Raw genomic sequence first — 15,547 nt, forward strand, 5'->3', positions numbered from 1 at the left:
AACAACCAAATAACTCCTGTCCTGGTGGTTTGGTTGTTCCTCTTAGTTTGCTACTTTCTCTTTTCTCAACTCAACTTCCTACCCAGTTGTTGTGATGACTACTCCAACCTATGAAGAATGTAAAACAAACAGAACCACCATGCAACAACCAGTTTACCAACTAACCAATCTGAAAATAAAAACTGATGACATTACGGTCTGTCCAGGAGAGACAGAAATATCATAAATTCTTTTATTTTGCAATTTATGAGCTGGGTGTTCAATTTCTGCCAAATTGGCAGAAATTGCGACGCAATTTCTGCATTGCATTGCGACTTATTGCATTGCGACTTATCGCCTGCGCACACTACATTATAAAACAATAGTACCACTAATAGTTTCATTAGATTGACAAACAAATTGTTAATGCCGCGACTTTAACTTTTCACTTTGAAGAAGTTAAACACGAGCAAAGGTAGGGCCATACACAAGAGTTCTGCTATTTGTCCTGATGTTTCATTCTCTTGGAGCATGCAGTTACAACTCCTCTTATTTGAGCTAAATAAGCTCTCCCACCACGGAAAGTAATGACACCGGCCATGTCTGAAGTTCTCCATGTAAATAATTATTTCTAAGCTGCATTCTGATTAGTCACAAAATCAAGCTCAAATGTGATTGGTAGGCTTATCTCTGAAGGACTATAAAGTATCCAAGATATTTCTGCAAGTACAGTATTTGCATTACTTTCCATTCACCTGGGCTGTTTGGGTCTCGAACCGTAGACCCCACACATGAGGCCAAAGCTCTATCAACTGGGCTATGAGTAGTCTTAATAATGAAAGTTTCTAGAAACAGCATCCTGCTGCCAAACTGAAATTTTTTTACTTTTCCCCGGCTACTGCTGAAGCTCAGAGGAATTAGTTGCATTACTCTACAGAAAACTCTATATAAATATCAGTCTTTGGTTATTGTACATAGAGTACAGTACATATAAATGCACCAAGTTTAATACAGGTAACATTAGGAAATGCTAAAACATATGACTCCTAGAGCAGGTACCTATTGTAAGAAAAGTGGAAACTAGAGAAATAACATTAACTGATAATTCTGAAGGTAATGAAGGAGCAAGCGGAAGAGTAATCTGGAGTGGCGGTGAATGATAATTTCTCATACAATTTATGAAATAAAATCAGACTAAATAAAGAAGCTTCATTTCTTTGTTTTAATTTTGTTTCACAACAAAAAGTAGGTTTATATTTTCGAAAAATATTGCACTCACCATGCATCCGACAGTTACAAGTGCCTATTCTAGTAAGAATTAAGGCAACCTCTTTGACCATGGCAACAGCTTCTTCCCCATTATGCAGTCCAGGTGCAAACACAAGTTCCATCAATGGTTGGCCTGCTCGATTTAGATCCACAAGTACCCTAAACATATACATATTTAAAATTAATACAGCCTTTACAAGAATATAAAATTATGATTCCATACATGAAAACACATCCTAGATACTGTACTACTGTACAAATTAATACCTGAATTGCTTGTTTTTAATATGTAATGTATTTTCTATTATAATGAGTGAATAAAAAGTATGAACACTTTGTGCAACTTATGACATGTACAGGTTACCAGAGGTTTTAGCCAGCCTGTCTCACACTCTGGAGCCACCTGTGCAAAAATCCCATACCCCATGGGAAAGAAGGGAACAGACAAGGACCTATTTCAGGAAGATACTCCTTGGTAGCACCCTGAGCTAACTCACACTATGGCATCTTGAAAGAGGCCAGCCTTATTGAAAAACAGAAAAGGTGGACTGGGTTGCACCATGGGAGAATAACACCAGAATACATGGACATCAAACAAGAAATGTAAATTCATCAGTAGAAGGTTTGCCAGAGGTCCTGAGCCCAATTATCAGCCATGGATAAAATGCCAAAGTAATCAAAACAGCAAACATATCAAACACCCAGATCAGGGATCCCGCCAAACCACCACATAGTGTTGTCACAAAGAAAGTGGTTTGTGACCCCCCCCCCCCAATTTCCCTCTTGTATTTGAAGAAGTGCCTTCTATATCTTGTATGTGTTCCAGCTATTATTTACCATAATTAATATATAAGGTATCCCCACCCGTACATTAGATTCAAATACTGTACACTGTTTTGAGTTGGGATTCAAACAAACCATCTAATGCATGCATTAACATATTTGTTAAACTCTCAATATACAGCTATTGAAAAATGGTCACACCCGCCTTTATGCAAAAACTGCAAAAATAATTTTTCGGCATAGAATTATTAAATTGTATGCAAAATGTAAGAAAAACATAAAAAATATATCAATGTGTACCTTTCTACCATGTGAAAGAGCTGTGATAGGGGGCACGGTGGGCATGCGGTCAGGTGTTTGTCATCATACGATGCAGACTTTGCTGACACTGAGGTATCCGAGACACGACTCCTGTATTCTCCTTGGATGTTTCATTGATTGTTCATCACTTGTTTCTATTTATTTACATGCATATGCATTGTTTAATGATTCACATAATTCACATATTTTGCATAATTCACAAAAATTATGACTAAGTACAACTGGTGTATTCTGTAGCTTGAAGAAAAACTTGTTTGGATGGGACACTTTTTATTTTAATTTAAATATACACGTAATTAATAATTAATTATAATAATTATAAAAATCTCAAATAGTAACAATACTAATCTTTAACGATTATAAGAATCTTGGATAATTATAATAATAAAGTACAGTGGGGACCTTGATTTACGATGGTACTCCGTTCCCAGAGACGGATCGTAAGTCGAAATATTGTAAGTTGGAGCGATTTTTCCCATAAGAAATAAAGGGAATTGAATTAATCCGTTCCCCACCCTCCAAAATATTAACTTACAAATACATTTTATACTGCATACAATTTTTTTCTCTAACTACAATACAGTACATATGTTTACCTTACCTTTATGGAGGACTCTTGATAGCATATGGAAGATGGTGAGGAGGGAGGAGGAGAGGTGTTACTGTTTGGAAGGAGAGTCCTCTTCCATTATAACATCAGGCAGTGAGGACTTCTCTGGGGTACACACTCTGGCACGTTTTACCTGCATACCACTAGGACCTGCTTCTGGCTCACTGCTCGATTTTCTCACTAGAAATCGTTCCATTGAAGATTGTTTTTCCCTTCTTTCCAACACTTGTCTGTAGTAAGGCATCACATTGTCATTAAAAAGATCAATGCAACGGGCTGTTACAGCTTTATCTGGGTGATTCTTTTCAGCAAAACTTTGCAGTCCTTCCCATACTGCACACATTTTCTTAATTAATGAGGAAGGGACATCCTCTAATGCCGCCACCTCCTCCTCTGAAGATTTATTGTACAGTACTGCCTAGCTAGTTCAACAACACTAGTACCATTTTCATGTTTATATATGACCTCTTGTTTTTCCTCTATGGTCATTCTAACATGTCTTTTCATATGTTGAACCTTGCCACTGACTTTCTTGGGACCCATGGCATGATATATAATAATCAGTTTTATGTTCAAAAAGCAAAAAATCACCACAAACAGAATTTCTTATAGGCATGATCGTCACTAAGCGAGCAGCTCTAATAAACTAAGGCAGGAAGCCGCATGACCAGGAACCACACGCTTGGTAACGTGTACCAACAAATATTGTTAGTCGGCAACACTATCGTAAGTCGAGTCGCATTTTTCGATCAAATTTACATCGTAACTCGAAATTATCCTAAGACGAGGTGCCACTGTACTGTATTCAAGATTATTATTAAAATCATAATAATTGTGATAACTGTAATGCCAAACACCTGAAGCAGGTGATGGTTAGTAAGTAATCATAACCGGTCAATAAGCACATAATATTATAAAGGAATCTATTTAGTTAACATTTTCAATAAGACTACCGGGTAATTATAAGTCTTGAGCATGAGTAGTCCCTCGACTACTAGGTGGATAAGTAGGATACCTGAAGTTAATGCTAACAGCCTGAACATGACTCATTAGAGCCAACTGATAAAGATGGAATGTGCTAGGTAAGTTAGATGATTAACCAGTTACCCCAATTACATAATGCAAATAGCCAGACATAGTGGTGCTTTTTGTATTTGTTTAATACCTCCTTTCTCAAAATATTGGGGTAATAGCATTTTAAGCTTGTTGTGTTCTTGTAAGAAACATTAATGAGGTTCATCTGTTTACAGTATCTGTCTAAATTTTGATCTAAACACAATCCATTGTTATGAAAAAAGTAAAGATCTCTTACCTATTATTATCCTTGTCATGAATGCTCTTGCCACTATCCTCTTCAAGCTGAATTTGTATTAGTTCAATTGAACGCCGATATGTCTGTTTACGACGAGACAAATCGTACATGACGAATTCTAATTTGCCATTGCTTGCTAATGGGTAATCTAACTGTGTGATCTGGTAACCAGCCTAAAAGTGACAAAAACACTAATTACAGCATTTCCCGGTGGTATATAAAGTTATATAATTACAAAAATAAACCAGCAAACAATACTCAAATGCAGAATAGTCTCTGAACTTCATATGCATATTAACTGTAGACAGTTCAGTTGTCCAAACAAACAATATTGTATGGGATGCATATGGTGTCCTGTCTCCCACTCAGCTTTTTACTTCAACTACAGACATGCACTTCAGCACCTCCAGATGGTGGTCTGCTCCATTTTCATTGAAACCACATTTTTGCATTAATTGCCTTTTTTTTATTCAATATCTGTTTCCTTCAATAGTACAGTACATTACTTTTTCCTTATTTTCTTCTTTTTTTCTTCTTCGCAATATGTGCAGTTTGCATGAAGGTACATCCTCCCGATGACTGCACGAGTGGGAATATAGAAAGATGTGTATATGACAATGAACAACAACACATCAACGGTCACAACGTGCTTGAGTCAAGAAGATAATGACGCCAACAAGGTGGGCAAGGATAAAGGCAAGGATGAGATGCTGGGATCATCCCAAGCAGCGTCTGGGATGCTCTTGGACGCAGGTTCGAATCCTCGTCACAGCCCTTGTGGATTTGTTCATTTGATGCATCACGCAATTGTGATTTCTGTGTGTGACAAAATACTCAACCTTTTACTAAACGAGATATTTTGTCACAGATTAATAAATAAAATAATGTAATATTGGAGACTTCCAACAGATGAATTTTAATTGTGAAGGCCTATGGTGTGAACACACTATAAAATATAGTCTTATAAGATATGTGTTACTTACTGGAAGATCAGGGTAAAAGTAATGCTTTCGATCAAAGGCAGACCATTTGTTGACAGTACATCCAAAGGCCAAAGCTGTCTTTACCCCTGCTTCAACACATCTCCTGTTCAGTACCTATTAAGAGAAGACTTTACTTTATCACAAAGAACAAAAAATAAAAATGAATTTATAAAGTAGAAATATATTGAGATGTCTGCCTTCATTTCAGAGCCCTCTAATAAAACATTCCAATCTAATGCTGACAGTTGTTACTTTTTCACCTCCCCAAACTGCATAGAGGTTTTATACAACAATTATTGGTTTATAACAAACAGAAACAGCAATAGTTGCTTTGTATCTTTAAACATGCAAGGCAGATACTTAAATATATCTGACTTACTGGTAAGGTTCCGGGATGAGCAGATTCGAATATACCAACTTGAGTATTTGGAGGAGCCCCATATCTGGTACTAACACGGGAGAATAACTTGGTTGCTGATGAGATCTGTGCATGGATCTCCAATCCAACTACTGGCTCCCAATGATCTCTAAATAAATATTTAAACATCAGGTACAATGATTTAATGTAAATGCATGAAAGTCTAAAACAAAACATCATATGAGATACAATGCAGATAATAAACTTAATAAATCCTAAATTCAGAGGAAAAGTAAAAGAATTTATATTACTCACTTATGCTAATTGTTATCAAATTCATAGCACTAGATTAAACCACTTGATGGTCTTGTGTAATTCCTTCCTGCTGATGGCATTAAATACCGTAATACTATGAAATTCTATAGCAATCCAGTTCACAGTGTTATTTCTGTAGATATAAAGTGGCAATGCTACTACCAGGCTTCCCAGGGAGTAACTATAAAAATTAACTAGAACAATTTTGGTCACAGCCAATCAAGGGAGATATCCTCAGTCACTATGCCATGCATATATAATGAGCATACAATAATATGAATATTCTTAAAATAACAAAATGCTCCCCCCTCCCTTCTGTATGTGGGTCTTTTTGCATCATCACATATTAGTGTTGAGAGTTTCAAGCCAATATGTGAAGGTGTTCTGATATTACATGGACACTGCAAAAAATGGAGCATGAAAACATTTACTCCTGTGAGACCCATAAGATATCCTTACCAGATATACACAACGAATGTTGCTACTTACCTAACAAGATGTGGCTTATACTGGAAATTACTATAATGCCTCAGCAAGTTTTGGCATTTTGTATATAGTCTGGTTTGAATCCTCATTTTTCATCACAATCTGTTGATAGATAAACATATAACTATGTACAGTACTGTACTATATATTGTTGCCCTCGTGAAGTCCACAATCAAGGCAATCACGGCTATCATGAGTTGCAACAACAAATCATTAGAATTAAATTAAATGTTTACTACAGTATACAGTATTAAAAATACATAAATACCTGCCTACTACTACCACCTCTTGGCAAAATTCTCCTCCATATTTGATTTCCCTGCCCAAAGGTTAATTAGAACATGCAAAACGTTTAAATCTGTACAATTCCATGAGCCCACACGAAATTTATGTGTTAAATATCATAAGAATACGGGTTGTCGGAGAAATTTACCTTACTGTACCACACACACGTTTACCGGCGACTCCTAGGAGTACCCAATTGTTCAGTCCTTGTTGATGTTTTGGCGACAGACACTCGCTTCTGTTATCATGCCAGAGTTCACATTTTCTTTGGTTGGAAATGTTTTAGCATATTAAATTTTATTTATTTATTTATTTATATACAAGAAGGTACATTGGGTTTATGAGAGTACAGAGACGTTAAGTTTAACATTCTTATTTTTATTTATTTATATACAAGAAGGTACATTGGGTTTGAGAGAATACATAGCATAGTATTTACAATTTTGTAAAGCCGCTAGTACACGCAGCGTTTCGGGCAGGTCCTTAATCTAACAGATAATTTTAAGTAGGTAAATTCTAGCAGATTTAATAAAATGATAACAGATACATGGCAAGAAAAAAATGAGATGAGAGAGATTAGTAAGTATAGTACAGTATAGTAAGTATATTAGTAAGTTGTTTGTCTATTCTCGAGGATACGAAACTTGTTAGGTTGATGGAGGTCCCCATGGGTTAGTGATTGTCTTTAGGATGAAACTCACAAGTTACCTAACCACCAGGTGCCTTATGTACTGCTCCTAAGCTTGTTGTTTGTGGTTCCCGTGGCGCAGTGGTAAAGCACTCGCCCGGCCCTTTGCGAAGCGCTTTGGCCTGGGTTCGTATCCTGCCCCGCCCGGGATTCGAACCCCAAATTCTTGATTGTGCGTCGAGAACGAACCCGGCTGTACTACCGGGACCCTTTCAATGCGTGCTGTGTGTGCTAGTGGCTTTACAAGGCTGTTGCACAAGTAGGAGCTGCAGTAAAAAAAAGAAAAAAAAAACACTTGGATTAGTCAAACGTAACTATAACTTCAAGGTTAGTTTAGTTCATTTATTATGCACCCCATACCCATCTTGTGGGCGGTAGTGGAAAGGGTTACAGAGGCACATAATGGGCTCAGGGACTGAACCCCACAATTCATTTAGCTAAGCAAGTTACAATCTTGATGAGCTAGTTACAAAATTCAATATAAGTCGTCACATCAACAATGGGTTCGGGATCGACCACAAGTACAGTTTATAAATTGAGCAACTGACATATGTGGAGAGCTAGTGTCACAATTGATATGTTTGTCCTGCACACCGCCCCACATCCAGTGGGCAGCGGTGGATAGGTTACAATTACTTTGTAACTTCAAGGGAAAAGAAAATGGTTATTCAATTGTGAAAATCTCTGGTGTGCCCCATTTGGACTACTGAATCCAAGAATGGAGACAGTCTTCAAAAGGACATATCTTCCTTGGGGAAAGTTTAAAACAGAGTGACAAAAATCATCCCAGAACTATGTCGACTCTCATACCAGGAACGGTTGAGAGCCATAGGACTAACAACTCTGCAAACCGGGCCAGATTCACAAAGCAGTTACGCAAGCACTTACGAACCTGTAATCTTTTCTCAATCTTTGGCGGCTTTGTTTACAAATATTAAATAGTTAATGAGTTCCGAAGCACCAGGAGGCTGTTTATAACAATAACAATGGTTGATTGGGAAGTTTTCATGCTTGTAAACTGTTTAATAAATGTAACCAAAGCCGTCAAAGATTGAGGAAAGATGTACACGTTCGTAAGTACTTGAGTAACGGCTTTGTGAATCCGGGTCATGATAACAGCGCTGATCTCATCGAAACTTTTAAAATGCTGAACAAACTGAAGGATATTAATCCAGACCGTTTCTTTAAAAGGTCAAATGTAACACATACTAGGGGCAACAGCTTCAAGCTAAACAATGTAGGACAGAAAATAGAAGATGCTTTTTCATCTACAGTGTTATAAACCCATGCAACCGCCTGTCCTCCATAGTTGTAAATACAAATACATTACTTCAGATCAAAATCCTCGGGAACAATGGGAAACCTTAGACATCCGGCCCGTTTCATGTTCCCCTCGAGCTCACTAGAGATGGTGGGCCTCAGAGAAACTCATGTAAATAAATAGTTATATATTTAGAACTAAGAACTTTATGCAAGAATACAAAACATGGATGGATTTTTTCACCCACAAAGTTATAAACACATAGAACCGAACACGTCGAAGACCTAACCGCTAAAACTCAATTTGTTGCAATTCAGAATCCATCTGGATAAAATCACCAGGACGAATGGAAAACCCTTTGACAAGCCACTGGCTTCACGCCCAGTTTGTTGGAGTTGAAGAGGACAAACACTAAATAGAAACTCTCGATGGTGTATTGTTCTGCATGCCTTGGAAACAATACCATTTAGATGCTAGATTGGATATCATTACTTATCGGAGGTAACTGCAGGTAATGAATCTCCCAGCAGTAAACACTCCAACTGTAAATTCCGTAAGAAAGCGATAGCGAGGAATACTGTTCGATACTATATATTAATTAATGTCCTGTTATCAATTATTTTAGACCAAATGACATAGTGGGGAGGGAGAGAGGAGAGAAAATGAGGTTGGTTGAGTAGGAGAGAGAGAGAGAGAGAGAGAGAGAGAGAGAGAGAGAGAGAGAGAGAGAGAGAGAGAGAGAGAGAGAGAGAGAGAGGAGAGGAGAGGAGAGAGAGAGATGAGAGAGTGAGAGAGTGAGAGTGAGAGGGAGAGGGAGAGAGAGAGAGAGAGAGAGAGTGAGAGAGTGAGAGAGTGAGAGAGTGATGAGAGTGTAGAGAGTGTGAGAGTGGAGAGAGTGGAGAGAGAGAGAGAGAGAGAGAGAGAGAGAGAGAGAGAGAGAGAGAGAGAGAGAGAGAGAGAGAGAGAGAGAGAGAGAGAGAGAGAGAGAGAGAGAGAGAGAGAGAGGAGAGAGAGAGGAGAGAGAGAGAGAGAGAGAGAGAGGAGAGAGGGAGAGAGAGAGAGAGAGAGAGAGAGAGAGAGAGAGAGAGAGAGAGAGAGAGAGAGAGAGAGAGAGAGAGAGAGAGAGAGAGAGAGAGAGAGAGAGAGAGAGAGAGAGAGAGAGAGAGAGAGAGAGAGAGAGAGAGAGAGAGAGGGGGGGGGGGGGGAGTGTGTGTGTCCCGGATACCACCGGGTACTCCATCTAATAATTTTATATTTTTTTTAGTTTGTCGTTTGCCCTTATTGCTAGGAGATTTATATTCAAATAATCGGGAGATAAAAGGCAATGGGTGTCAAATAGCATTCGATTACAATGCCCGGTACAGAATTAACAGTGAATGCATATATGCCCAAGTGTGTATAAAGACATATGCGACTTCGGATGCACATGTGTATGGTTGGTAACAGGCGGCTGGCTGCTTTATGGTTCTGGATGATATATTAGAACCGATAAGGAATAAAACAAAGAAATATATTGTTTTGCTGATTTCCACGTGAGAATCAGCTCTCACGGAAGATATGCCACTTCAAATCCCTAAAGCAGTAACTAAGACTCGTTGTCTTTTGTTCACTAATCTTTGTTCGTGTCCTCAAGACAGAGACGGAGGCTACACTCACTCGAATCCCTATAATGCTGGCAGCGTATGCATGGCCAGCCCCCCCTGCTCACCTCACCGTGCCCCAGCTCTCACCTAATGTATTACATTTTACTTACAATAATCACCTGTCGTATTACAATAGCATTTGTGCAAGTTGGTCATTTTAAAAACACAGCCGCTTCACGGAATTCATGACCTCCGCTCGGGTTAAAGGCTTTAAGATGCTATCTTGCCATTGGTTGGAAGGTCTTTGAATCAGCTGGGATTGGTGCAAATGTTCGCTCCTAGAATGTACAGCTCGAAGCTCCCGTGATTTTTGTTCACATTTGTCAGTGACCTCGACGGGTGTAGAGTCGTCTCGGCAAGCAGAAGATTGCAATCGTGCGTAATAAGAGGTGAAGACAATAGCACGGCAGTATTATACAGGTAGAACTCGGCGCGAGAGGGTCTATATAACATTTACAGTACCCATAAGTACAATAGGGTACAAATAGCCTAAGCTACTCTATCCTTTGAGATGTATTTATTATCTCAATAAAGTGATTTGAACTTGAAAAGTACAATCAGTAAGTGTAAATGGATAAATCTAATATTTCAGGCTTAAAAAACATAGACCACTGGTGATTTTTTTTAATAAAAGAAAGGATTTGTGCTGAATAATTTCAGCGACTGGGGTTGGAAAGTAAAATCTAAATTCAGAAAAGAAACTGTACAGTCACAACAAATCATCTCAGACGTGACGCGAGGAAGTGGGCCGACTATGAACACCAGTGGTGGGGAATAAGGTTGTTAAGATAGGGTGAATGTTTGACGTATGTTTTAAACGACAAATCAAGAACATCCTCCATCTTGTCAGGTGAATCGGTTGGTCACTGCTGTGAATGTTTTGGAATTTGGTATTGAGGCTCTGTGCAAGTGTATACGCTCCCTGGCAATTAGAACCAGCAATAACAAAATAATAAACCTTATAAGCCTCTGGATCGTAAGTGTATAAATTATCACCACGTTACACGCCTAGTATTCTTACTGTCACTATTCCCACCTGCAGCTCATCACCTGTATAATGAGGGGTATATACATCGTCAGTTAGTTTATAACTAGTTAACAAGGAACATAAGATACTTTTCACCTATAAGGCAGAATCCCATATCCTAAAAAGACGTAAATGCCAAGACATTACTTCAGTTTAAAACGTACTTGGACAAAAATCACCAGAAACAAGGGGTGGACCTTTGAAAAAGTTGCTGGCTTCCTGTCCACGTCGAGGTCACTATATATGGTGGCCCCTCAGGTAAATTCAGATAAAATATAAATGGTATATAGTCATTTTCCACAAGGATGCATAAGGGGTCCATAATAAACGAGTTAGACTAAAAAAAATCATACGTCTGTTGATATCACTACTATAATAGGTTCAAATCAACACTCAGATTATAACTGTAACGATTTGTACAAGTTGTTACTTGTACAAGCGTGATGTACAAGTATGTGATTAGCGGTGTGATTCCTTTCCGAGTTTCGGACAAGGAACTCAGCAGTCATAATATAAAATTGATATGAAAATAAAGCCTTTATTGGAATATTTTCGTTTAGACAGCGCAATGGCAAGGCAGTGCCTAAGGAATAGGTCGATGTTGGGACCAGATGAACACTGGGGGACCTATTCTACTCTTGCTGTTCTTATGGCTTCTTTAGCTGTCACTGCTGCTGTTACAGCTACCGGACCCACCAGGATGGAAAGTAAGAAACTTGAAATTCACATTCAGTTCACCTATTGCCATCTATATTTAATTATTATTGGTATTTTAACCAAATCTGTGCTTTGTCATAGTATTCTAGTCTGATATTTTATCCAAATATCCTACTTTGTATTTTATCCTAGTCTACATTTTACCCTAATATTCTAGTCTGTATTTATAATACACTACATTTTATCTTAAGTCTACTAGTCTACATTTTATCTTAGTCCACTAGTCTACATTTTATCTTAATCTACTAGTCTACATCTTATTTCAATATCCTAATTGTATTTATCCTAGTAAACTAGTCTAAATTTTATTCTAATATCATAGTTGTATCCTAGCCTGTATTCTAACCTAATTTGTATTTTATCCTAGGATTGTTCATCTTTTCTAATCTTAGACTAGCCTTTACAAACTCCAACAATCACTTATCTGCAAAATTTAGTCTTCGGATATTTTTTATCTAATGTGCAGATACATCAGGCGATGGCGTGACATCACCATGAGAAGTCAAGAGTTGGGGGGCATGTGAATGGAAAATCTGAGATGCCTTTGTGGTATTATGAGGCCATATTGATTAATATATCCATAGAAAACTGTAGTGTACATCAGTGCTTCCCAAATGTTTATAGACTCGCGACTCTATTTTCTAATAATAAAATTACCTACGACCCCCCTACCACGCTTTCAAAATTGAAAAAGAAAAAATGGCATATTCACCACTTGCTAATTTTCGGTGATGCAGGTATACTAGTACTCAGAATTTTGTTTCTGCGACCAGAAAACATTTCGCAATCCAACCGCAATTTTAACCAGCTAAATTTTAAACTCTTAATGATTATTTCATTTAGAGAGGTAATCATAATAATGCCTTGTTATAGCGTCGATGTGTGCCAAGACTGACCCGTTAGCAGTGTGCATGGTGAAGCAAGCCCAGTGCGCGCCCCTGGACGGACTGTTGGCACCCTTACTAGGCACACCTGACCTCATCACAGCGTGTGCTAACACAACAGGTGTACCACTCAAATCTGATTTCTACTCTAGCATTGGTGAGCTAAAACGCCTAGTACGGACTTTACAAAAGGTTTAGTTTATATTGTATATTATTTAAGCCTTTGGCTAGAGATGTATCTTGAAAATTATGCTAAAGATATTGAATTTTCGTACTATTGAGTACAGTACTTCAATAAGCAGAATGTTGAGTAACCTCTTATTGTTCACAGGTAAGGCTGTGGTGACCGGTGTTCCCAGCAGCCTAGGAAAGAGGCCAACTTCTGATCCCGTAGCCAACCTGGTCATCAGGCGCTGTGTTCTCAACGCTACCGACATGGTGAGTGGTCGGAGCACTAGTCTTGCTGTGTTGCGTTATTATTTAACTATTCCAATGTTCTAATAACTTCCACAACTTCTTTCCGTGCATGTAATTTATTTATCACCCGTACAGAGTACGAACATTTCCTTACATTCCTTCCACTCATTTGTGTTTCCAGTTTCCACTTATGTCCTCTCGTCCAACTGTCTCCCAATTTAAAGACTGTCGATATCCACATTGTATAATTCCCTCATTATCTTGTATGTTGCGATCATATTCTCTCTGGTAATAACCCAGATATGTTTCAACGCTATTAACCGTTGGTGATAACCCAGGTGAGTTAAAGTGTTTTGGGTGCTTCCTGGCGGACAAATAATCTTAAAATATTATAATAAGAATCTAAGGTTGTTTTGACTGAACTAAAAGACTGAACGATGGCTCTGTTATATATAAGCTATGTAAAACGACAACATATTATATTCATTTAATTATACATTTAACAGATTTTCACCAGGTATAATAGTAATTATGAAAATTATCTTCCTTGGACACGATAATACATAATCTTTCCTTATCGCTACACAGTCTTCCCGGCTTGGTATCTTCTTTTGATAATTAATTACTCTTTCCGCAATAAGAATGATTGTTAACTGGATGTCTCCGGCAGCTGGCAGCAGATGGTACCCTTGACCGCAGTGTCGTGGTGACGCAGGTGGCACTCCTGTCGCCTCCGGACCTGGGTGCCGCCGTGGCCGTCGCCGCCACCACCTGCCCGGAGCCCGTCTCCTACCAGACCTCGGGATTTATCCAGTGCCTCAAGAAAGCCTGCGTGGCCAGTGCTCCTGGACCTGCCAGTGCTCCTGGACTTGCCAGTTCTCTCACCTCCTCTGTGGATTACTAGTCTGGAGGAGTGGTACATCCTCTCTCGCCGAAGGTCAAGTGCTGACTGAAGGGCGGAGGCCGTTGTTGTTTAAGATTCAGCTACTGGGAACTAAAAGTTCCAAGTAGCACGGGCTATGGTGAGCCCGCAATGGACATACCCGGCACAGGAGCGGGGGTGAAACTTGACGGAGGCCCTTAATCAACCATTATATATGTTTCTCATACAGTAGGTGACTTGGTGCTTTACACTGCTCTAGTAGTCTTATGCGTCTGGTGTTAAATGGCTTAATTTTACTGATACAATTGTCAACAAATACAGTTTAGTTACATCATCAAAACCTAAAAACAAATGCAAAACAGATACATTAAGCGTAAAGCCTCCCATAAGAACACTGCTGTTTTACACCAACCTTCAAAATAGATGAGATAATGTAAATATAGATAAATAGTGCAAAGTACTGACTGCTACACCCAAAAAGCCCTCAGAATATAGCGTACCCTGGTATCCATTGGGTACTCCCAAGCACACGCCTTAGACCACTTAACCACGACATGCTAAAAGCAATGAAACATTAGATTCAACTGAACCCTCTAGGGGTCCTGAGGCTTCCACTGAATCCAGGTTTCATTGTTTTTAGCATGTCGTGATTAAGTGGTCTAAGGCGTGTGTGGCTGAGAATTCCCAGGGTGCAGGTTCGAATCCACCTCAAGGCTCCTACTGATTTTCTCACTGATATAATCACCTTAACGTGGTTTCTTTGTGCAATAATAATACAAATAATTAGTATATTAAATAATAATAAAATTCTATTGTCAATAAAAATTAAAGAATTAATAAAATTTAAACATTCTAAATGTGATTTAAATTATAATTTGCGCAGGAAGTGTGGGATGGGGGGGGGGTGTATTTTATACAAAATATATTTGTGGTTATAACTGCTTTAAAGTCCGATAAACTCGTGCATTGTAGTGTCTAGGTGTATTATCATCTGGATGTGTACTTTAAAATATATACATTTTACTGAATTGAATTTTAGGCTATATAATTTGTTGTATCATGAGACGTACGGAGACACTGAAACAAATGGGACGCACTCAAGGTATATTTAGCTTTGCTTGAAAGAGCGTTAATAGCAGGCAGTCAACTGCTTGTGTGAATATCATCCTGACATTGCTCTGGGATAATTTGGGAGTGCCAGGGTCCACGGTGCCCTCGGGCTGGCAGGACGTGGCCAGAGATAAGCGGACCTCCTCCTGTGTCCTGCTAACTCCTGGGACGTCTGGCGCCAGCACGACACTGTACATATAGTGCCGGCTTGCCTAT

At 38.8% G+C, this 15,547-nt stretch overlaps 2 protein-coding genes across 14 annotated transcripts in view; one reads left to right on the forward strand and one right to left on the reverse strand.

Annotated features, from left to right (window-relative positions):
- GatB (glutamyl-tRNA(Gln) amidotransferase subunit B, mitochondrial) overlaps positions 1-15,547 on the reverse strand; it is a 449,912-nt gene that overhangs the window by 25,094 nt on the left and 409,271 nt on the right. For 11 of the 12 annotated variants that reach the window (XM_069302121.1, XM_069302115.1, XM_069302113.1 and 8 more), the window contains exons 1-6: positions 6,850-6,965; positions 6,420-6,518; positions 5,637-5,784; positions 5,258-5,371; positions 4,275-4,447; positions 1,259-1,407 (exon numbers count right to left, since the gene is read on the reverse strand). In XM_069302121.1, coding sequence (XP_069158222.1) covers positions 1,259-1,407; positions 4,275-4,447; positions 5,258-5,371; positions 5,637-5,784; positions 6,420-6,505 — 670 coding nt within the window. In that variant the 5' untranslated portion in view covers positions 6,506-6,518; positions 6,850-6,965. Of the gene's footprint in view, positions 1-1,258; positions 1,408-4,274; positions 4,448-5,257; positions 5,372-5,636; positions 5,785-6,419; positions 6,519-6,849; positions 6,966-15,547 lie in introns of those variants that run through there. The other variant, XM_069302120.1, reaches the window with a different exon arrangement.
- Positions 7,187-15,078, forward strand: LOC123762911 (uncharacterized). 2 transcript variants are annotated; one of them, XM_069302108.1, is made up of 5 exons: positions 7,187-7,716; positions 11,881-12,027; positions 12,911-13,078; positions 13,253-13,359; positions 14,009-15,078. In XM_069302108.1, exons 2-5 carry the CDS (start codon positions 11,889-11,891, stop codon positions 14,240-14,242), a joined length of 648 nt encoding a protein of 215 aa, XP_069158209.1. In that variant the 5' UTR covers positions 7,187-7,716; positions 11,881-11,888; the 3' UTR covers positions 14,243-15,078. The 2 variants fall into 2 exon arrangements, with proteins under 2 accessions (XP_069158209.1, XP_045605641.1); XM_045749685.2 differs by lacking the exon at positions 7,187-7,716 and adding an exon at positions 10,626-10,682.

This window comes from Procambarus clarkii, chromosome 47 (genome assembly GCF_040958095.1).
Source record: "Procambarus clarkii isolate CNS0578487 chromosome 47, FALCON_Pclarkii_2.0, whole genome shotgun sequence".
NCBI classification, from domain to species: domain Eukaryota; kingdom Metazoa; phylum Arthropoda; class Malacostraca; order Decapoda; family Cambaridae; genus Procambarus; species Procambarus clarkii.